The sequence below is a fragment of the Protomyctophum bolini genome (assembly GCF_963924005.1).
Source record: "Protomyctophum bolini genome assembly, chromosome: 24".
Classification (NCBI taxonomy): Eukaryota; Metazoa; Chordata; class Actinopteri; order Myctophiformes; family Myctophidae; genus Protomyctophum; species Protomyctophum bolini.
The window spans coordinates 20336831-20361248 of NC_137885.1; the positions used below are offsets into that span (position 1 = coordinate 20336831).

General features: G+C 41.0%; 3 protein-coding genes across 4 annotated transcripts in view; 2 read left to right on the forward strand and 1 right to left on the reverse strand.

The window, feature by feature from the left end:
* Positions 1 to 5963: 5963 nt before the first annotated feature.
* On the reverse strand, positions 5964 to 11487 carry svip (small VCP interacting protein). Of its 2 annotated transcripts, XR_013963640.1 has the most exons (5): positions 11069 to 11487; positions 10220 to 10270; positions 8499 to 8612; positions 6685 to 8089; positions 5964 to 6644 (listed from the first exon to the last, which is right to left on the reverse strand). XR_013963640.1 is itself a non-coding variant. In XM_080758046.1 (4 exons), the coding sequence occupies exons 1-4, from the start codon at positions 11129 to 11131 to the stop codon at positions 8075 to 8077; spliced, it is 243 nt and encodes an 80-aa protein (XP_080614172.1). In that variant the 5' UTR covers positions 11132 to 11487; the 3' UTR covers positions 5964 to 8074. The 2 variants fall into 2 exon arrangements, 1 of the variants encoding a protein (XP_080614172.1); XM_080758046.1 differs by having other exon boundaries at positions 5964 to 8089.
* Positions 11488 to 17091: 5604 nt separating this feature from the next.
* Positions 17092 to 18277, forward strand: LOC308311563 (mitochondrial import receptor subunit TOM40 homolog). Its single transcript, XM_080758297.1, has one exon. It carries the CDS (start codon positions 17093 to 17095, stop codon positions 18110 to 18112), a length of 1020 nt encoding a protein of 339 aa, XP_080614423.1. The 5' UTR covers position 17092; the 3' UTR covers positions 18113 to 18277.
* A 1792-nt stretch (positions 18278 to 20069) lies between these two features.
* Positions 20070 to 24418, forward strand: part of LOC308311812 (mucin-2-like) — a 49867-nt gene continuing 45518 nt past the window's right edge. Inside the window, exon 1 of the mRNA XM_080758589.1 lies at positions 20070 to 20152. Coding sequence (XP_080614715.1) covers positions 20071 to 20152 — 82 coding nt within the window. The 5' untranslated portion in view covers position 20070. The remainder of the gene's footprint in view (positions 20153 to 24418) is intronic.

Genomic DNA, 24418 nt, shown 5'->3' on the forward strand with positions numbered 1-24418 from the left:
AGCAGACCTACAAGCTCGTAGCGCGCCACTCAGTGGTGCGCTATGAGCTTGTAGATCTGCTATTTTTCAATAGCTAAAGCAAAATGGGTTAAACACAGATGTGTAAGTTCATAGATAATTATATTTAAGGCTATATTATTAGTATTCTTGTTGTGATTAAAAAAATATTTGTTAAATATTTGTATTTAAGTTGAAAAAACGTAATGTTTTACCACCTTAATATCCTGCCAAAACTATAGCCTAGGCATATAGGCTTGATCCAGTCAGGAACACTCACGTCAAACCAATGTTATGCAGAATTTTGCATATTATATCAATCACCCCAATATTGCGTTTTTCATTACAGGAAATGGAAAACATTCAGGACGGAAAAGCAAGATGGTGAGTCATCATCATATAACAACTTAGCAGAAGGCATTTTCTTGTGCATTCACTACAGGTTTCACTATGATCTGCAGTGGTGTAAAATAAATCCATCTTTTGTTTTGTCTGTCGTCCTAGATGCAGAATACTGAGGGAAGTGTGAAGCCCACCACAGTGCCCTCTGTGGAAGTAGGTGTCACTGCATCCAGAGCCAGTGCAGATGTCATCATTCCCAGCAGCCTGAGTGGACGAAACTTCAGGAAGTCACTCCCACCCCAGCCCAAGAAGACAAATAAAAGAGGCAAGTAAAACTATAAGCTCATATTTTTTTCTTTAACTGGCATTAAATGGAATTTGAAACGAATGCTGTCAGCATCCACAGACACGCGAGTCATTGACATTCAAATAAAATGGCCACACGCTAATTAGTAGAGATCTCCCGATACTGTATCGGTATCGGCAAAAGTATCGGATCGGCCCTTATTTGTCATATCGATATGATATCGGCATAATGCTAGTCTAACCACCGATCCGACACAGGGTAAGGGGTTGACACAATGGCAGGTAAATAAAATGTTGGCACATGTGGAGTTTGCTTTGGAGTTGCCTAAACTGCAAGTGCACATTTGAGTGAGGAGTGTATCGGGACATTACTATACTAATTAGTATAGTAGTTAGTGGGTGTACTTAACACATTCCATAATATCCATAATAATATAAGTGGTGTCAGGTCAGGTGTGTGTGTGTGTGTGTGTGTGTGTGTGTGTGTGTGTGTGTGTGTGTGTGTGTGTGTGTGTGTCAATCATATCTCACAGGGGAACTAAACCCTCTGCAAATGTTGTGAGTTTGCTGCCATCTACAGGTTAAAGCTCATCTAAAGGTTATGTTGGCAACACAGCTCAGATGCATCTGATAAACTGTACACAGTGGATGTATTAGATGTAGTGCCAGTGAGTTTGATGATGCCAAATGTCATAGTATTGCCTGAGCTTGCAGGACAGCAGCACACCTAAATTGAACACACCTGCAATTAAGACAATCAGCTGAAACTTGTCCAGCATACGTTTGTTTTGCACAGACAGGAGAGAGACCACATCAGCCAGCCTGTCTAGAAAACCATGTTGTCAAGGAAAAGTTGTTGCCTTAAATAATAAAAAATAAAAAAATGCATGAGCTTTAGACAATAGACAAATTTTCTGTGAAAATAGACAAACACTTGGAAGAATTTGGCAAACTCACTGAAGGCGGTGTGAGCTTGTTCACACCGCCTTCAAGGTATTACAAGTCATTAAATTGTAACTTTAGAAATGTGCAAATACCCTGACTGTAGTGTATACTAATAGTGTATGTTGGTTTGTTTTACTGTTGAGTGAGAAAACAATGTTGCACACTAAGCTAGTCATCTGGGGACCCCCCCCCCAAATAATTTGGGGACCTATTTGACACCAGTCCAATGCAACCATCCCAAAGACAGTCTAGCAGTTGCTACTGCAATCGGCCAAAAAGTGCTACATTCTCATGTCTTCACAACCATCCCATATGCTGTGTGAATGTCTTCCGAACCGACCCAGTGGTTGACAACCAGTGGCCTGGTGGGTTAGCTAAGTAAATATTGCAATGCACTGTTCACATCAGCACATAGGAGGATGGATGCTGCTTACGTCAAGCTTCTCAATTAACTCTGATAGCGTGCCACATGGGACAATCACTGACCATTTGTCAATGTCAGACCTCAATGGCAAAATATATCAGGCAAAGCGCCATATGGTTCTTTGAAATCGTATCCTCTTTAGAATTCAGTAGTGGTGGCTGGGTATAGAGCGTCGCACAAATGTTGTTTCATGGCATTTTGATGCAAACGAAGTGCTAGCATTTGAGTGAATTGTAACCAGCTTCCATGCTGTTCTTCTCTCCTCTACAGTGTGCTTCTGGAAGTACTGCTCCCAGAACTGAACCCTCAGTCACCTTGGCCCCTCGTTCCCCCCTAACTTCCCTCTCTCTGTCCATTCCTCTCTCTCTCTCTCTCTCTCTCTCTCTCTCTCTCTCTCTCTCTCTCTCTCTCTCTCTTCATACCACTCCACCTCCGTTTTCAACATCAACAGACCCACACAAATGCCCTAGAGCAGTTTTGCTTCTCAAACTGTATCATTTCCAGGACCCCCCCCATAACTCTGATTGCTCCCAGAGTTACAGTAAGGATCCATTTTGTTCCATTTGTAGGCTACGCTCTCAGAGTTACAGACCTTTAAGGGTCCATTTGGTTCCATTTGTACGCTCTCAGAGTTACAGACCTGTAAGGGTCCATTTAGAACCCTCTCAAGAAACCCTGAGGGTCACTGGACCCCACTTTGAGAACCAGTTCCTCCTGTAAAAATATCTTTCCTGTGATCCTATAGCTATCCCTTCTTCCCTCCCTTTCTCCCTTCCTTCTCTCTCCATCCCTCTCTTGTTCCCTGACCTCCGGGGCAACCATCGTCCGTGGCATCGTCGGGGGAGAAAAGAGGACGGACCCCTCCGCCTCGACGTCCCCCTGCCACGGCGCCAGCCCCAGACTCGGACCTTTTCATTTGCTCGTTAATAACAAGACTGACCAATGGAAGGGAGACGACGCGTTCTTTCTCGCGCCAGTGTGTGTGTGCGCGTGTGCTAGAACAAACAATGCCTCTGTTTTAACCTGTGTGTTCCCTTTTACCCTCGACGACGGCCGCACGGCGCTCTGTGTTTGTGCCGGCCTGATAATAAAGACAAAGCTTCTCCAAGCAGCATGGCAATTGTGACAATAAAGATTTTATTTTATTTTTCTACAGTTACACTCTCCTTAGTGCTTCATTATGTGTAGACGGACGTGTTCACCAAAAAAAGAACATGCCGAGAATTCATTGTGTTGTCTTGCCTTATCTTAAGCACAGTGGTGGAAGAATAAGTCAGTTCTTTTTTTTCCCCACTTAAGTAAAAGTAAAACAATTCATACTCTGTTACAAGTATTTATTGACCTTTATTTAATCAGGGAAGACAATTGAGAGCATTCTCTCTTTCTTAAGGACCCGATCCACATGGAACTGTGTTTTTGTGTCCAGTATCACTACGCCAACAGCAGCACAAAATCACATTTCCATGTGACAGTGGGGTCCGACAGAGTTGACCGAACGTTGTGTTATGTATAGAAATAGGTCAACAATACAAATGATGCTAGTTTTGTGGATTAATTTATTTTTGAATGAAGACAAATATTAAAAACGCCATTAAAATGGACAGGGTTTAATGTTTGTTTTGTCCATGTTTGTTTTGTCTGATAAGATGATAAGAGCGCCGCTCACTTCACACGGGTGGGATTTTTTTGAATGAGTATATAGTACTATAGCTATAGGTACCATAATACTATACTGTAGGCCTATAGGCAGTGATCTAAATTAGTTTTCACTGTAATGGGTCCCTGGACCCAGGGGTGGTCTTTTAGATGGGTCCCATCATGGACATTTATGAGTCAACGACGTTGAAGTCATATTTTGTCATTTTCATGAATTGCAGCATTTAACTCCCATTGCATCTAGTATGGTTATGAAATGGTTATATTCATGTATAAAATATATCTGAAAGAAATAAAACACAATTCTAAATCTTCTTAAGAGTTATGCAAACAGCAGTTATGCAAACATAAAGTTAATTAAATAGCACCAAATTACAGTCCATGCAGGGAACCCCAAGAAAGGTCCACAGATGGGTCCATTATCAATAATCTTTTGCATTTGGGATGTAAAATGCACCCTATTAGCATCACTGTAGGTATTATAGATGCACATCAGTGTCCTACAGAGGTCGGGGGTCGTCAATATGTCCTACAGAGGTCAGGGGTCGTCAATATGTCCTACAGAGGTCAGGGGTGGTCAATATGTCAATGTGTGTGTGTGTGTGTGTGTGTGCGTGTGTGTGTGTGTGTGTGTGTGTGTGTGTGTGTGTGTGTGTGTGTGTGTGTGTGTGTGTGTGTGTGTGTGTGTGTGTGAGACCCAAACTGAATGTCAGTCTGAAGGTTTTCTTCAGAATATGACACTGGTTTGCTATGACACTGTATGGCATTAGGAGGCCAACTAGGACAGTGGTTCTCAAACGTTTTATTTTCAAGAGTAGGCTGTTGCGTGTGGCCATGACATCACTCACACACACACACACACACATACTCAGTCATTCAATCATTGTCTGTGCTAATTCTCTGTCTCTCCTCCTGACTGACACACCCAGACTGGCATACCTGCAGCAGATTCCCCTAATTGTCCTCTGCTGCAGCCCTCTCTATAAAAGCCAGCCAGCTCAGTGTCATGGCAGACAACACAGACCCAGCAACATCTCAGTCCCACACCATGTCAATACTTATTTTGAGTTTACTTTAGTTTGGCCTGGGGATGACCGGCAGTCTTTGTTTTCGTTATTAGTAATAGTTGGTTGTAAGTTAGGGGAGGGGGGAAACAGCTTCGACGTCCCTACAGGGGGTGGCCTGGGCCCCCCTCATTTCTCCTGGTTTTGCCGGCATCTCCAGGTCTTTCCCTATTCTCCTAAGTTGGTAAAGTACCACTGAAACATATGTATTGTTTGATATTTTGGTTGCTCACATGTATCCCGTAATTTGATCCCTGTGGGGAAGTTTGGTTAATAAAAACCGTAAAACTTATGATTTTGTGATGTCCTTCCTTTATGTTGGGTTCTCCAATTCGAGCCACTTGTGTTATTTATACACTTTGCTTGGAGACCGCAACATAGGCCTACACATGGAACCAAATGGACCCTTTGGTTCCATTGTGTACGCACTTCTCTCAGAGTCACAGACCTGTAATGGTCATTTAGGGCTAGCGTTTTGTGTTTGTCTACTCATTTTGTGTGTCCGCGGTAAAAACAGCATGGCGCTGAGCCCTGAACCCAGATTGTCGATTGAACAAAATCAAAAGCTTTCCCCACAACAATAGAGAACAGAACACACTAGTATAGCCTATAGAGCCCTGTGGTACTCCGCTCAGTGGTTAAAATGAACACAAAGTAAACACTTTACCTGATTCTAACCACATCAAATTGACCTATTTACAAACTTGTATGTCAGAATACCCCCCCCCCCCCCCCTTTGATGTGTTACTATAATAGCGGTTATTAATCTTGTCATGGTGCCAGTAGCGCAGCCCTGAGGAATTCTTCCCGAGGTTGTAACCATGGCAACCAAACCGTGTTTGCTCTCCTGGCCTGTAAAATGCCGGGGTCGTTAAGTTTAGAGGGGGTTCTGGCCTGGGTCACTGCCGCTTGATGCTCCAGTGGAGCGTGTGTGTGTGTGTGTGTGTGTGTGTGTGTGTGTGCGTGTTTGTGTGTGTGTGTGTGTGTGTGTGCGTGTGTGTGTGTGATGGAAATTTGCATGCACGCTTGTCTATATTGCATGTTACTGCATTGTACTATAGATGTTTTCAGGCTTTCGGATCAAACTTGACAAACTATTCATTCAACTAGGACTCATTATTTACTGTAGGCATTAAAACAACGTTTTACATTAAGAAAGAATTGAGCGAATTACATTTATTTATTTATATAAAATAATGAATAACAAAACATATATACTACAGGTGCTTCTCAAACAAATATTATCGTGGAAAAGTTCAACGTCTTCCGTAATATAATTCATAAAGTGAAACTTTCATATATTCTAGATTATAATTGCGTATAAAGTGAAATATTTAAAACCTTTTTAGTTTTAATCTAAAAAATCCTAATATTTTATGAGACCACTAAAACATATTTATAATACAGAAATGTCGACCATCTGAAAAGTATGTTAATTTATGCACTTGCTACATGGTCTGGGCTACTTTTAAACAAATTATTATCAATGGGGTGTGGCATGGAGGTGAAAAGCCTGAGGCGCTGCTGAGGTATTATGGAAGCAGGTTTGCTTTGATAGCATAACAACATATTGTTGAATATAGTGTCTCACACCTTCCTCTTGACAATACAACCTAGATTCTCTGTGGAGTTCAGGACAGGTCAGGCCAGTTGGCTGGTCAGTTATGTACAGACAGTAACACCATTGTCTTGATTGTGAGCTTGTAGATCGGTTAAAAACAGTTTGTGAATGAATTGTGAGATTTGCACTGAACTTAGTTTGAAAGTATTGTGAAGATATTGAACATTGTTACCAATACTTGCACTGACAGAAAATGTTTTAAAAACAAATATAGGCCTACAGGTGCTTCTAAAAAAAAAGGTTGAACCCTACACCCCTACTCTGCAGACAGTCATGACATATTAACCATCTGCCTTATGCTCTGCAGACAGTAATGGCATAATAACCACCTGCAGTATGCTCTGCAGACAGTAATAATGAGGCACTGACTTCATTCAGTGTTCTCAAACCTTTTTAATTTCCTGAATCCACAGTTTGGTGTGAATCAGGCCACAGACTCCAATATATCATCATTTTGTACACTCTGAATTACAGATCTGTTAAGGGTCGATTCGGTTCTTAACCCACCGTCATTTAGCTGGGGAACCACTGAAACCCCACTTTGAGAACCGTTGACATCCAACATTAAACGCATCTCATTTCATCTGAAACATTTCACAAGTTGTCTCATTTAAAATGTCATACAGTGAATGTACCTTTTTCTTTTTTATTTACGCATTCTAAAACAAGCACCTCAACATGCGTCAGTGAATAAAAAGTTTTTAAATTTGCAGTGTCAAGTTGAATGTTTATGAAAGGAATACCAACCTAATTATTTTCCTAAGCCAATACCAGGTATTCAATATGTGCACTGTCCGCTGTGATAGACCAACTCTAAACTATATAACAAAATAATATAAAGTCCAAAACAACTCTGACCGATAATCCAAGAGGTTCAAAAACAGTTTTAAATATGGTGTTACGCTTGTTAACATGGTCTTGTATCAGGAATGCCACAAAACAACTTAATGTTTTGGTAAGTAATAAGTATTCCTTTGAAGTATAAAGGCATACATCACATACTGTAGTGTTCAAACATCCTCTCTTTAGCTCATGAACATGGAGACTTCACCTCCAACTCATAAACCAGCGCTTTCTTTTTCCTGTTGAGGCACATTGTGTTACTCAATACTTGTTGTCACTGACGTTAAAGTGTCCACCTTAATGTCAAGGCATTTCTGAAGAACCCTACCAAAACGTCAAGGCACTCACTCAACTACAGAGCGCTTCCAAAACATCAAGGCATGCGCCTAAAAAACGCGTCCAAAACGTAAAGGCCCTTGCCTAAAAAACGCTTCCAAAACGCCAAGGCACTGTCACTGTCTTTATAAGATACTAGTAAAGCATTACACTGCATGGTCAAGACAACTGGTCTAGGACGGTGGTGGACACAGCACCCTAAAAGGTCAGATCACTGTTTGGCTTGATACAGCCTGGCATCAAGAGGTCAAGTCCCGCTGGGGGCTCAAAACATCGTTGTCGTCTACTTTTCTGCGTGATAATCTGACCGCTTTGATATCTCACCGCCTTGGATACAAAACCAAACGAAACAATAATCACGTAGACAAAAAGCAAATAAATAGCATTAGCCATCATTTTTCAGAAGGCTTTCCTTCAGTCTTGGAACGACGACACTTGATGACGATTGGTCTTGGTCGGTTGGTTTGTTGTAACAGAGTCTTCAGCTGGTTGGTTGGTTATAACGGGGTCTTCAGCTGTTGGTTGTTTGGTTGGTTGTCTTCAGCCCACCTGCCACTGCAGAGAGAAGACAAGCAATTACAGTATCAGTATATATTCACATTTCACAAACAAACCCCAAGGACCGTCCTTGAGGGAGGCTCCAGGTGGTCCCCAGCTAAATGATGGAGTTGGTACTTGGTAACCAAATGGACCCTTATTAGATCTTTGACTCTTGAGAATGTAAATGAAACTGTTATTGTTAAATGTCTGCATTCATTAATTTACAAGTCTATTCAATTGTAGAATGTAGAACAATTGTTTTGCCTGTTATCTCTCCTAATGGTACCAACATCAATACAACATGGAATTGTGGACAAAATCGTATCCAATATTCTATACTTTGGGTCTGAGATGCTACATCTCATCAAATGGTGGTCTGTAGCTCACATGACAAATAAATAATGGACATAAGCATGCGACTAACCTTCAAGCCACCGCCACCAGAGGGCGACGGTGTCAGAGCCTGTTTCTCAACCTCTTCTTGTTTCTTTCTCTTCCTCTCAACCGCTTCTGGGTTCTTGACTCCCCTGTAGGTTGTCTGGAATACATTAAAAAAATACATTCAATTATATTATATATTATTATTGTCTCCACCAGGCCGAAGGCATGGGGAGAGAGTATGTTTTGTCCGTATGTGTGTGCGTCTGTTCATCCGTCTGTTACCAGCTAATCTCCAGCACCGTTAATGCAACGCCTTGTAGAGCTGCCGTTTTCTTACACTACTTTTGAATGTGTTGTGACATTTCAAATCCTTTGAAAACGTGTTAATATTTATTTATTTTTTCCTTTTCTCTTTCTCAATTTTTTTCTATAAAGTTATGCCCAAAACAGAGACTAAGAGATTAAAAAAGGACAAAATGTGTGACATTTAAAAGCAAGGCTAGGCAGTGATTTTATATGAATTAAGTGCAGTTATAGGTGACAAACACATAGTCATGTGAGGTGATGGCAGACTGGGTAATACATGTGGTCTTTCATGACAAAACTGCGAATATGTGGCAAACCCCAGCGCAGAAACAGGGTGAGGTGTGTGAGCCAATCAGAGCCATTCCAGACGCTGCTCTGAGCCAATAGCAGAAGCTCAGTTTCATCAGCGCATGGACACACTTACCCCCACAATACTTTGGAACGGCTCCCAAGGCTCTTACGCTTTTGGAAATAGACTTTCTGTGTAATAACAAAAAATAAAAATGGCCCAATACACAATGAAGTCTTTCTATATAGATTCACCTAAGCTAAACTTAGTCTTAAACCCTCGTATACTTACTCAAACTGAATTGAGTTACACTGCACTTGGTGTGTCCCTTTTTTAACCTACACCAAATCTCTTCACCAAAATTTACAAGCTCACAGCGTTTGACAATGTGGCAGGTTGTGAGCTTGTAAGTAGGCTATTTCTGGCCAGTGTGCAGTGTTCCTGCCAGAATGGGGATTGTCTTATATTTTATCATATCGCCGCACACCAAAAATAATGTGGGTTCCAAATCCATCCCTTTGATTACCTATAGGCACTTAATCCCATTGACAACACAGGCTTAAAACATGCAGACCTCTCTCTGGTCAGCCTGCATGCTTTTAAGCATGCCTAGATAAATGAAGCACTGTATGTACTGTGTATTTTAATGCATTTAAACACAGTGGCCTCCCTATTCATCTGTTTAGTTTGAGAACTACTGTCATAATTATTATGGTAGAATGCAGTTCACTGACTAGATGTAAACAGTGCAACCATATCAGGAACTCAGCTGTCTGTGTTCTGGTATGGTGTGACATCATCGATCTGTTTATAATGAACATTAAACCGGCTGTTAGTCACGCAATAATATGTTAGTCTATCTTTTACAGTTTCTAATGGATTATATTGTGTAGTTAGACAGTCACACAATAATATGTTAGTCTATCTTGTACTGCTTCTAATGATTATATCATGTTGTTAGTCACACAATAATATGTTAGTCTATCTTTTACTGTTTCTAATGGCTTATAACTGATTGTTAGTCACACAATAATATGTTAGTCTATCTTTTACTGTTTCTAATGGCTTATAACTGATTGTTAGAGTCACACAATAATATGTTAGTCTATCTTTTACTGTTTCTAATGGAACCTGTCGTTAGAAAGTCACACCACAATATGTTAGTTTACCTCTTTCTGTCTCTTTTCAGCAGCTTCTGCCAGCTGTTGTCTTCTTGTCTCCTGTGAAGAAATAAACACATCAGTGCATGCTTTGGTGATTCACGTGTGCTTTTGTACAGACTAGGCTGTCTGGAACCCATGCCCCTCGGGATGGATCTGTTGTACCACTTGTCAGGGCACTTATTTTTGAGGGGTGCCAGCCACTCCAACATCTGGCTTTCAGAGATGACGACATATGGCAGCCAAGTATGTATGCATACGGGGACTCGGGGAGGGGGGGGAAAGATTTGCACTCGCGTCATGACTCATGAAAATGTGTCTGTGACCCACAAATGGGTCTGTGCTTTAAGGTGCCTGCGTATCCTAATAAATGATGTGTGTGTGACGTCTGCAATTTGAAAACAATAGTGCACCACCTAGACAAATTATCAGAACATCATCATTATGAATAAACATTAAAGCATTAACCACGGAATAAGACAAAAGTAGACGATCTACAAGCGTTGTGAGCTTGTAGATCGGCTATCTTTGGCATATTCGCAAGCTTTGGTGTTGAATTGTTGATAGCCCTATATGTATGTTAACATCAGACATTCTAGGGCTATGCATGGTGTTGACAGAAAAAAAGCAGTTCAAGAAATGTATTTTGTTTGTACTGATCAGTGATCAGTACACCCTTGATCAGTGATCAAGGGTGCAGTGGTCCAGTGCTTACAGCAAAGTCTCTCGCTGGGAGACTCGCTGTAAGCACTGGACTGACAATAAAGCACATGTACGTTGTGTTGTATTTATAGGACACAAAACATGAAAGTAACGTTAAGGTACTTTATATTTGTGTAGTACAAATGACTGTCTTACTGGATCAGGAGTCACCACCACGTCATCTGCAGCTCCACCGAAACAAGGTAAACACATCCCCATACTGTAATATAAGTATAAATTAATACCTTTAACTAAAGTACTACCAATTAAGTTAAATCATTAACTAACTAACTAACTAGCTAATGAACCTGAACGGGTTAGAAGAGAAGCACAATGCACATGTCATCCACAGTGGAGATTAACTCTGATCGAAGAGACCAAAATGATACATAACATAACTAAACTATCTATCTTAACTAGTTATCTACAAGCAGCCTGACTGCACTTATTGACGATAGGTGTTCACACTACAGCATGCTGTTTCAATCCTCTGCACATTTTGCAGAGGGTTGAATGTTAAAAGATGTTTGTTTTGATGTGCTTCTTCAGAGTGGACTCGGAGCTTTTTTTGTTTACGTTTAGAGACTTCACTTCCTGTTGGAATGGAAGCAGTGGTGCCAGGTTTTGTGATAGAAACAAGCAACCAGGTCTATGAAAACAGTCTCTCGAGACAGACTGATTGATTGATTGATTGATTGATTGATTGATTGATTGATTGATTGATTGATTGACATTTTTATTTCATAGTATGTAGAATGGGTACATTTCATACGAAAGCACGAGTCAATACAAAAACTGCTACTTTGTGAAAACATGATAAAGCAAACTAAGACTTGTTTACAGGGTCCACCAAGACGTACGAATATACACTACAAAAAACAGGAAATCATAAAGAAAGTAAAAAAGGGGAGGAGGCAAAAATACAGTGGGGGAAAAAGACCCCCAACTTTATAGAAAAATGACCCCAAAGTCGCTTCTGATAATGGTATGGCAACACTGGTTGTAAGGAGGAGGAGAAGCAGGAGAAGGGGGCTGTTGCAACATTCTGTTGTATTACTGCCCCCTGCTGCCACGGAGAGGGAAACAACACGCAGGTTGGATAAATGTACTACTTTGATTCAAGATTAAAAAACAAAACAAACAAACAAACAATGGACACCAAGCTCGTTACCAACAACGAGACTACAGGCTATAAGTGACTACAGGGGGAAACAAACCAAACCCCACAAATTAAATAACATAACCCTCCCAGATAAACTTAACTCATTCTATGCCAGATTTGAACCCTCTGTCAGTTCAAGCACGACTAAGTATTGTGTACCGTAACAAAATTTAGCATTTAAAAATCTATACAGTTACAGATGAATCACCAACCACATATCGGTAGGCCTAATCCCGGGGTAGGCAACCTTTATTATCAGAAGAGCCCTTTTTGGCCCAAAAACGTATTACAATTCTATCTGGAGCCGCAAAATATGTTTGCTTTAATAAAGCGAACTTTAATTATTTGTGATTTTTCTGGTCTTTTAATATTACATGTTATTGTTGTAATTTCTTAGAGCATGTCAAGTATGCTGTACCAGTATAAACCAGCAGCATTGGTGGTGAAAACAAACATAGATGTCTTGATGTCATGAATCATGAATACATTCTTCTATTTTATTTTCCTTCATTAAAACTCTTATTTTTATCTGGTGTATAGGCAACATTGTTTTGCAATATCAAAATGAAAGAATAACTTTCTGCCTACTACAAATTCAATAATAAATTATGATTAAATGTAAAAATAAATAAAAGAAAAGCAAAAGAAAACCTCCTTTTCATACTTCTTTGCCGTAACAACTGGGAGCTACGGGAGAGAGCCACATGAGCCACCTGTGGCTCTAGAGCCACAGGTTACCTACCCCTGGCCTAATCTAAAACCAACACCTTCCCGATGTATTAAACATAAAGACAACCCGGATCTTGGACAATCAAAACGTTGTGGTTTCAGATATTAAAACATTGATGTCGCTGAGTAAATATGTACATGTACATATTTACTCAGCGACTTAACTGCAGTTACATGGCTTCTTCTGTGAAAAACAAACAATGAATGTTTCTGTCTGTCTGTCTGTCTGTCTGTCTGTCTGTCTGTCTGTCTGTCTGTCTGTCTGTCTGTCTGTCTGTCTCTAGCCTACTTTCCTGGCATTTAGACCTATACTGTATTGTACGATTTGTCGATGAAAACCATGTAACATTTACTACTAATGCTACAGTAAATGCTAGGGCACATCAATGTCTGCTACAGTAAATGTAAAAGTCATAAAAGCCTGCTACAGTAAATGCTAACATTCATCAATGTCAGAGTGCGTAGTGGTCAGTGGATGAATATAAGTATGATTGATGGACTCTCCGTGTGAACGTCTTAACAGCAAACACGCCGTGCCAGCTGTGTTGTCTCAATCAACCACCAAACCACAAGCTGGTAACACCCTGGATTAATTAGGTTATCCCTCCTTCATCTTAAACGTATTAATAATGATGGACTTTAATATGGAGCAGTAAATGATGTATCCAGTGATAAAATGGCCACAAACGTAATCAAAAAAGTCAACCAAAGAGCAAGATTCCTATACAGGATCTCTTCACTGGTCGACAAAAACACCTTGAAGACCCTAACAGGAGCCCTCGTACAAGCACCATATATACCATAGCACCACAAAGGCCCTTAAAACAAGGCTCCATGCAGACTTCCCAAAACAAACTGGTCAGGTTACTACTTGGCGGCTATGTTGACTAATTCTGCACATCTAAATATTGACTGCACTGAAATCTCAAGTATAAATGCATTTATGTTAAAATATGTGCAGACCTGGTGGCATTTTCCCCTACAAGAATCTTGATGATAATCAATAGCGGGTATGTATATAAAATTTCAGTAAAAACATGTCTTAAAAAAATATGGATGTCATGTGGTGAGGAGACTAGCAGTAAGAGCATTTGTAAAATGGAGCTTTTTTGTTAGGACTGTTAAATGCCCAATTATAAATTGTGATGAAGATGAGACAATTGAGCACCTGCTGGTAGACTGTCAGAGGTCTAGATTTGTGTGGGGGAAAATGCTACAAATTGGTTTTTAATATAAATTACAATGCTGTATGTATGGGGTCTTTGCTGAAAAATGGTCTGCCATGGAGCAAGAATTTTACTGGACTGTTGTTTGCACAGTGGTGAACCAACTGTGGAAAAGCAGGAGTGCCTTGGTGATTCACCAGGAGGCCATCTCAGGAGAGGTGGTCTTTAAACAAGTTCAAACTGAACTGAAAAGACAAAGAACTCTTGACTCAAGGAAAAAGAAACTGACACCATGGCACTTATTAACATTGTGAAAAAAAACCTTTGTATTGAAATGCCTTGATATATTTTTGTATTGAATAATGTAACTTCAATGTAATATATGCATAAATTGTAAACCCTGATTCATTCTCAATAAAAGGCGAAAGAGGGAGAGAAGTAGAGTGAGACGCAACAAAGGTTGTCATTATTTGAAAACTAGTTGCAAGTTACATTGCAGATTTGGTCATTAGCAAAAATAACAAATGTTTTGAACTTGTAGATCGGCTATTTTTCTGGCCGACAATATTATGCAATGAGGCCCCCTGGAGTGAGTATGGAAATATAGTGGCCCTCTGGAGTGAGTGTGGAAATTTAGTGGCCCTGTGAGTGTGGAAATATAGTGGCCCTCTGGAGTGAGTGTGGCCCTCTGGAGTGAGTGTGTGTCCTTCTGGAAATGCACATAACAATATGAAACAGTGATGACAGCGCTGCTGATATAAAAGGACATTCTGCATAATGAGTAGTTTACACTTTTGTGACTTTAAGTAGGCCCTACAGCTTGATACCAATACTTTTTTACTACTTAAGTACATTTTAAACACAGACTTTTAACTTGAGGTCCTTTGAACACGTTTTTCAGAAAACCGGTGGAAAAACGCTGCAAAATCTGAAAAACGCAGCAATGTGCAGGGACATTTACCTGTGATTATTTCTACATTGCAGTATTGATACTTTTACTTAAGTAAAAATATGTGAGTACTTTTTCCAACCACAACTCACCAATGCAACTCAAGGAGATTGACCATTAAACGGTTTTGTAGCAATAAGGAGTTGCAATAACTGGTGTGGTTTGGGCTTAATTTATTAAGACTACACTACTGTAGTTCTATTCTAACGGTACTGTCACTTTAAGACTACACTGCCTGTCAGTCGACAGGGTATGACGTCACGTCACAGCTGCGCCTCTAGAGAAGGGAAAGGTACAGTATTATTTTCTTCCCTGTTTCTATTTGGTTTTGTACACAATGTTTCACCACCGTGTGCTATTGTAAGTGACACATTTTGTGAACGTGCAGATGAGTCAGATTATGTACAAAAATATACATACAGTTGTTAAATGCTCTTTTTCTACGTGTACAGACCATCGGAATGCTTGAATGTTTGTAAACAAACGCTGCATGGGTATTTCTCTACTACTGTGTGTGTTTACAGTTTGTCAATAACATAACAGTATCATCAGTTTCCTGTTCTTCCAGAAATAAGCTTAATTAATAATAATAATTCTTCTTATTATTATTCGTATTATTATTATTATTATTATTAATAGTGAAAACCTAGTAAAGGTTAATAATTAGTCTATCACAATCATTACATAAAATGGCCTAATTTGAGACAATCACAATTAAGATATCTTTGCATAATCGTCATAATGTCTTAAAGATAGTGTAAATGGCAGATCTACAAGCTCACACGTGTCTCAATGTTGTTTTCCTATAGGGTTCCTTGTGTGATCTGTGTGGAGGAACTGCATAGCATGATCACAGATGTTGATACATGCTCGTTTGTATGATGACTGAACAGGTATGTAATATCTGAAGACATTTTCCTAATTGACATAATTCCACCAGCTCCTGTCATGGCCAATGATACTCGTCCTGGCTTCCACAGCTGGGCATGTCTGTCTACTCTGGTACCTTCCTAATCAAAAACATACTTTTCTACCGTGGCCCTCCGCAGGTGCATTACGAGTACTGGCGGAGGAGGCTGAAGTACTTCTGGATGTCGGTGGTGATGTACACCATGCTGGTGCTGATCCTGGTCTACACCTTCCAGTTTGAGACGTCACTGCCCTTCTGGTCCAACCTGACGGGCATGAATGAAGAGAAGTGAGTGCAGCTTATCTTAACCTCAGCTTCTAGTGGCGTTTAGTTTGGTCATGTTGTACGGAGGTTTTAACATTTACAATTTAGGCATTTAGCAGATGCTCTTAATCCAGAGCGATTTACGGTAAGCAAGGTAAACACAAGGTAATGCATCAAATCAATAATAATATAACAAGTAAGACGCGCGAACGCGGGAAGCGAACGCAGATCGTAAATAGCTCCATATATGGGCACAAAAGGGGCCAGGTCCACAACAAACAAATCATTCAGCTCCATATATGGGCACAAAAGGGCCAGGTCCACAACAAACAAATCACTCAGCTCCATATATGGGCACAAAAGGGGCAAGGTCCACATATACAGTAAGCGATGCAACACACTCCATATTTGGATAGCGGGACAGACACACGGACGGACGGACACACATGATCTGCTAGGTCTCATAGTAAGTGCTCACTGCGTTCGCAATCACTGCGTTCGCAATAAATGCACCAAGTCTCTGTGTGTATGTATGTTTGTACCACACCATGCAGGCCAGTGCCCAACGGTCACCGCTCTAAGGTTGGTGACAAATAAAGCCTTCTTGTTCATGTCGTCATACTGTACATTTGTGCAATGAATGATGTCATAGAGTGTCCCTCCAAGTAAAGTCTTTCTCTTGACATGCCTAAATATGGAGAAACTTATTTTTTCTTCCTTTTTTGGATGATGTCATGCATGTCTGACATGATAGAACGATGGCCTTAAAATAGCCTGTGTCTCTTGTCATGCCCAAATATGGAGATGACTTACGTCACGGGCACAGCATTGTCATGTCATAGTGCTGATATCATACTGATGTCACAGGACTGGCCTCTGGGTACATAAAGGAGTGACATGTTGGTCTAAAATTCAGCCGACCCCAGTGTACCACATTATTTACTTGGTTGGTTCAGTTGCCGGGTATTGAATTACCTCCGGGCACTGACGAACATCAGCTATGGGCAGTGTGTTGGCTGCCAGCGCCCCGGCCCCAGCCCCTGCTGCAGCCGGAAGTGGCCAGGGGGGACCAGGCCTGATGTCTGTCCCTGCAGGGTTCACCATGCCTCCAGTTTCTCCTCCAACATCTGGCTCAGTCCAGCCTGCAGATGCTGAACCCCCTCTTCCAAACCCAGGCACATATGAGGAGTGTCACATCAAATGTAAAGAGGTCTTCCCTATTCAAATGGGAGGAGCACGGTTAGTGGTCAACAAGGGTCTAAGTAATCACTTTCAGATAAGTCATACTGTTACCTTAAGTACCCTTGGGGATTCTGGCTATCGGTTTGGTTCCACCTACATAGGCAGCAAGCAGACTGGACCCGGAGAGTCGTTCCCAGTTATGGTTGGAGATATGGACAACACCGGCAGCCTGAACGCACAGATCATCCACCAGCTCACCACCGCTGTTCGCTCCAAAATAGTCATGCAGACTCAGCAACATAAGTTTGTGAACTGGCAGTGTGACATGGAGTACCGTGGGGAGGACTTTACTTCTGCTGTAACATTCCTGAACCCTGATGTCTTCGTCGGCTCTGGTATTTTGGTTGGCCGCTACCTCCAGTCCATCACACCAGCACTGGCTCTTGGTGGTGAGCTGGTCTACCACAGGAGACCTGGGGAGGAAGATGCCGTCACCTCCCTCATGGGCAGGTACACGGGTGATAACTTTGTTGCTACATTAACTCTTGGTAGAGCAGGAGCTCATGCTACATACTACCACAAAGCCAACGACCAGCTGCAAGTAGGGGTTGAATTTGAGGCCAGCACGAGGATGCAAGACACCACAACATCGTTTGGCTACCAGCTGGACCTTCCCAAAGCCGACCTTGTTTTTAAAGGTACACTTGACAGTAACTGGGTTGTAGGAGCAACCTTAGAAAATAAACTATTGCCTCTGCCCCTCACACTGGCACTGGCGGCCTTCCTCAACCACCGCAAGGACAAGTTCCAGTGTGGCTTCAGCGTCACCATCGGCTAGAGGTACCACTGGTAATCAAGAGCCAGCACACAGGCCTCTGCTTGGACAGGCACAGAGACACGCAGGGACCTGGACTGATCTTTTTTGTAGAAACCAGATTCAGAGACTCTTATAACTGACTTCAGGGACAGAGAGAGTGCAGAGAGCAAGAGAAACGACTACCCAAGGAGCCAGGACTGGCCAAGCCATGCCTACATACTGTAGCAGGTAGTCAGTGAGCACCGGGAAGGTCCATGGTTTTTTACCAGCAGCTAGGGAGAGCACTTTGACACTTCGTACCTCATACTATGTCTGTCTGGAGAAGCAAATAAAAACACCATCAAATGTGGCAGTATATGAAGTATATGAAGCTCAATATTAATACCGGAAATTAAACATTTGCATTGTAACGCTTCGATCCAAGCCATACATCATGAGAAGTACGGTATGTTGTATAAAGGAATAGCTACTGCATGTGGAGGTTGCTCATGTTTGTCTAAGTGTGTGTGTGTGTGTGTGTGTGTGTGTGTGTGTGTGTGTGTGTGTGTGTGTGTGTGTGTGTGTGTGTGTATCCACAATGCAATATTTTGTTTTTAAGAGTCGGTAGCATTACAAATACCCGGTGGGTAGATTTTGTGGGCTCTAATAGAGCCTTCATCAGAACATTTACATGTTAGAGCCTTCATCAGAGAACATTTACAACATAGAAGGACTGGCTTAAAAAAGGAACATAATGTAATGAGAGACAACTCTCAGCCTGTGAGAGAATGTGGCTCACGAGAGGCTTGTCATCTATGTTGTGCTGAGGGATTGTTTTGCTGCTGAAAGTTGCCACATCCACTTATCAAACATCCTCAGGCAACATATTTGATTGTTTTATGGGAAGGGAGTGTGTGTTTGTGTGTGTGTGTGTGTGTGTGTGTGTGTGTGTGTGTGTGTGTGTGTGTGTGTGTGTGTGTCTCACAGAATGACTAGATATTTGTTTGGTGTGTTTGACTCCCATTGACTCTTTACTCCCAGTGACTCTTTACTCCCAGTGGCTCTTGACTCCCATGCAGTGACTCTTGACCCCCAGTGGCCCTTGACTCCCAGTGACTCTTGACTCCCAGTGGCCCTTGACCCCCAGTGGCCCTTGACTCCCAATGGCTCTTGACTCCCAGTGGCTCTTGACTCCCAGTGGCCCTTGACTCCCAGTGGCTCTTGACCCCCAGTGACCCTTGACTCCCAGTGGCTCTTGACTCCCAGTGACTCTTGACTCCCAGTGGCCCTTGACTCCCAGTGGCTCTTGACCCCCAGTGGCCCTTGACTCCCAATGGTTCTTGACTCCCAGTGGCTCTTGACTCCCAGTGGCTCTTGACTCCCAGTGGCCCTTGACTCCCAGTGGCTCTTGACTCCCAGTGGCTCTTGACTCCCAGTGGCTCTTGACTCACAGTGGCCCTTGACTCACAGTGGCTCTTGACCCCCAGTGGCCCTTGACTCCCAGTGGCTCTTGACTCCCAGTGGCCCTTGACTCCCAGTGGCCCTTGACTCCCAGTGGCTCTTGACTCCCAGTGGCTCTTGACTCCCAGTGGCTCTTGACTCCCAGTGGCTCTTGACTCCCAGTGGCCCTTGACTCCCAGTGGCCCTTGACAATTTATTAAAATGTGGATGCTACCATGGATGATGATGCTTTGTCTTGGACTACCTGCAACCAACCGTTTTTTTAACATTTAATTGCTATGTATTCCAATTTCCAGATATCTGTAATTCAGTTCTTCTTAGTCAAAACTGTCATTTAAGATATCCACAATGGAAATTTTCCTATCCGAAATGGCCATTTCAGATATCCATAACGTCATTCTTCCTAGGAGAAATGACATCACTTTAGCCATTCTTGTGTTTTGGCGTTTTACCAGACAGACAGACAAAAGGAGGGAGGGGTTAGGTAGTCTACTATATAAATGCAGTCAGTATAGGAGCAGCAGTGTTAATAGCAAAACATGGAGCGCACCAGGATGATACACAGGTGGATGCTACCATGGATGATGATGCTTTGTCTTGGACTACCTGCAACCAACACTGGTCTGTCTACTTTATATCATTTTAATTCACATTCAATTTGACGACATTGTGCCAAGTCACAGGTTGCATTGCCGGGTCTGGGTCTCTCACCCTGAGCAAGCATTGTTTCGCTGCAACAAATCTATCGAGAGAGAAAGAGAGAACCAGAGAAGCAACAACATGAAAACTATCACAGCAATAATGGTTCTCAAACGTATTTCATTTCAACATAGATTTATTTGGGGGACCCCTGGATCCGCACTTTGTGAACCACCACTGTCTTATTACAGTGATCTGAACACACCCTGCCATGGCCTAAAAAACACTTAAACATTAACTTGAGTAAAAGTATAAAAGTATTGGTTTCAAAATGTACTTAAAGTACCAAAAGTACAACGTACTCATTGTGCAGAATGTCCCATTATCAAGTTTTCAAATGTATTAAACATATTTTGAAAATGGCAGATCTACAAGCAAGTAGGTTACTTTCCACCACTGATAAATACCTCTTAACACTAGCATGACTGAAGTAAAATGAGACACAAGTAGCATGTGCTTAAATTCATATTTAGAAAATGTTTCAGATGTACTGAGTTACTTTCCACCAGTGATAAATAACTCTTAAACGTGTGTCCTGAAGACATGGTGTGGTTGTGTTAAAAGTACAAACAAATTAGCTTTTTCCACGAACTAATTATCTGTAATTATCTGACTTTTGCTTAAGCAAACATTTTGTTGGAGGCAGAATGTCCTTGAGGGAATGGTTATGATCACTGGTTCACTATGATTTTTATTATATTATTACTTTGTTAGTATCCACTGGTGGAGAATAAAGATTTGCACTATACCCATTCTGGATGGGAACCCCTTTTGGTGTTTTAAGCATTATGTTATACTTTAGCCATTGAAAAATAGCAGATCTACAATCTCATCTACAAGTTTGTAGCGTGGCACTCGGTTTCGTGCTACAAATTGGTATATCTGCTATTTTTGAAAAATCTTTGCTACGGGGGTAATGTAGAACATTAGTTCATGAGAACATTAGTTCTCATGAACTAATGTTTCTAAAGAAAGCCTAAAGAAGTTTCTGTCTTCAAGAGAAAAAACACCCAAAGCGTGAATGTGATTAACAAACTCGATTAGCGACATTTGTTTGACGTATTTGATCAGCAGATGTAGCTTTAGGCTCCTTCGCACACAAATTACATAATTTATTCACACAATGCATACATATTCATGCTTAAATGACTATGTCCTCGCTCAAATTCATATATTCTCACGGTCACCTGTAAATGCTTCCAAGGCACAGTGTTGGAAACTAACCAAGTACATTTACGTAGGTACTGTACTTCAGCACAATTTGTAGGTATTTGTGCTTTACTTGAGTAGCCCTTTTTCCAATACTTTTACTCCACTACATCTCAGATCAAGATATTGTACTTTTACTCCACTACATTTATTTGTAAACTTTGGTTACCTACTAGTTACTTTGTAGATTTTGATTATTAATTATTATCACTTCAACCATACCATATTACTTCAACCATACATTTCGGCCACTTAATGGCAGATCTACAAGCTCACAATGTGTAGCGATGCGACACATAGTGAGCTTGTAGATCTGCTATTTTCAAAAGATCTTTATTTATTATGTGAAATGGGCCATGTTCTGCATACTTACACATACAGTATATCCATGTTTGCACATAGATAATAACGCTATTAGCTTTAGCCTTACAGTATTACTGTGTGTGTGTGTGTGTGTGTGTGTGTGTGTGTGTGTGTGTGTGTGTGTGTGTGTGTGTGTGTGTGTGTGTGTGTGTGTGTGTGTGTGTGTGTGTGTGTGTGTGTGTGTGTGTGTGTGTGTGTGTGTGTGTGTGTGTGTGTGCGTGTGTGTGCACGCAACTAATTTAATGGACTAATTCAATTAGTAACACATGTCTTGTTCAGATTGATTGATTACGTGCATGTTTGTCCAGCACTAATCCCACAAATAGCTGGCCTCATTACATTAGTAACAAATGTCTTGTTCAAATTGATTGTACTTCATTAGTCATAAAGGTAAACAGTAGTCAGACATTAGGGCCAAAAGAATAGCACAGTACTATATTAGTCAGAAATGTACACAGCCCTCCCTTGACTCCTTCAAAACTGCTCTCAAAGGGCACCTACAGACGGCCTGTTTTGAAGGAAGCCTGTGATCCACATCATCTGGATTGCGTCAGGGCATTCCACATGTTGATGGCAGAGTAGAATTTTCTCATGGGAGATACCAGATCGTTGTCTCTCACTTTTGTGAAGTATTTAGTCAGATATGAGGGTGTTGGCAAGTCGTTTTAACATTTAATTAATATGTAATCCAATTTCCAGATATCTGTAATTCAGTTCTTCCTAGTCAAAACTAACATTTCAGATATCCACAATGACATTTCTCCTATCCACAACTGTCATTTAAGATATCCACAATGACATTTTTCCTATCCGAAATGGCCATTTCAGATATCCATAACGTCATTCTTCCTAGGAGAAATTACATCACTTTGCCATTCTTGTGTATTGGGGTTTTACCGTTTTAGTTTCAGATATCCATAACTGCGTTCTAGATATCTAAATATTTTACGAGACCACTAAAAAAAACGAGAACAGTATGGATGGGAGGGTTAAGGGATTTCTTTGTCTTTTTTGTCTTTATTTTATTTTTTTTCTTTCATTTTGTTTCATAAAAAAGGTATTTCATATCATAATGTTTGTAATAATTTATAATCTGTTCAATAAAGACATATTTGACAACAAAAAAAACGAGAACGAGAAATGTTAACCATATGAAAAGTATATTAATGTTAATACTTGGTCTGTGCTTATATAAACTTCCGGACATCTATAATTACATTTTGTATATCCAAACTGACTAGTAGAAATCTAATAATGGATATCCACAATTCATATTATGACTAGTACAAATGTAGCTTTGGATATCTGAAATGGCAGTTTGTCCTATAAGAATTGCATTGTAGATATCTGAAATGGTATTTTCTCCTAGTAAGAATTAAATTGTAGATATCCAGAATGTTGATTTTAGATATCCAGAATGCAGTTACGGATATCTGAAACTAAAAGCCCCACACACATAAATGGCAAAAGTGACGTCATTCCACCAGGTGGAATGAGGTTATGGATATATATATGGATATATATTAAACGTTTACTAGGAAGAACTCAATTCTAGATATCTTGAAATACAATTTCTACTAGTATGTTACTATATGGATATCCTTAATTACACTTATGATGACTTGATGACTTGTTCTACAGATTACAGATAGGAGGGTGGTTTGATTAAAACTTAAAACTGCTTGCCATAGGTATTGAGGCCAATATGGCAAGGCGTTTTAACATTGAATAGCTAGACTGGATAATTATGTATTCCAGATATCTGCTTCCTAGTCAAAACTAACGTTAAACATCAAATATCCCCAATGACATCTGTCTCCCCAATGACATCTGTCTATCATTTTGAAATGTATCTGCAGAACCTACTTTGATCTACTGAAGACTCAAGACTGATGCTCTAATCCAGAGTGACTCACAAGTGTCAGATCACATGGATCTGACACTTTGTTGACTGAAGTCCCGCAGGGCCCTATACTCGTTCGTTCCCCTCCGGTTCATGTGGTTAATGAATCATAAGTCATAATTGCGAACGCAATGAGCACTAACTATAGAAGCTGGCCTAAACTGTCTGTCGGTCTGTGTGTCTGTGTGTCACACTGTAACACCACCGGCCCGCCACCAGAGGGTGCAGCTGTATCACACTCACACACAAAAAACACACACTTAACCCCTAATCGCTCCCCGAGCGAATGGCTGCTCACTGCTCCTAGTAGTATGCATCCATGGAGCACTGCATTGTTGGCCAATCAGTGCTGATTACACCTCAGTAATGGCTGGCCCACAGGGCTGGTGTTTTGTCTATACAGAGCCATATGGCACTACTACTATTACTACTTGTTTTCCTTGACACACTGTACACACACACCCAATGTGTGTGTACAGTGTGTGTACACACACTGTACAGTGTGTACACACACTGTACACACACACATTGTGTGTTTACAGGTGTCTGTACACACAACAAATATAGTGTGTGTACTCACACGTTCGTTGATTATACAGTATATGAGAAACTAGTGGTTTTACCCACTGGCAATGTTTGTATAATCAAACTAACCCGCCTTTCCAGAATCAATGTACAAATAAAACCCTGCTTCTTGACATTTATAATTGCTT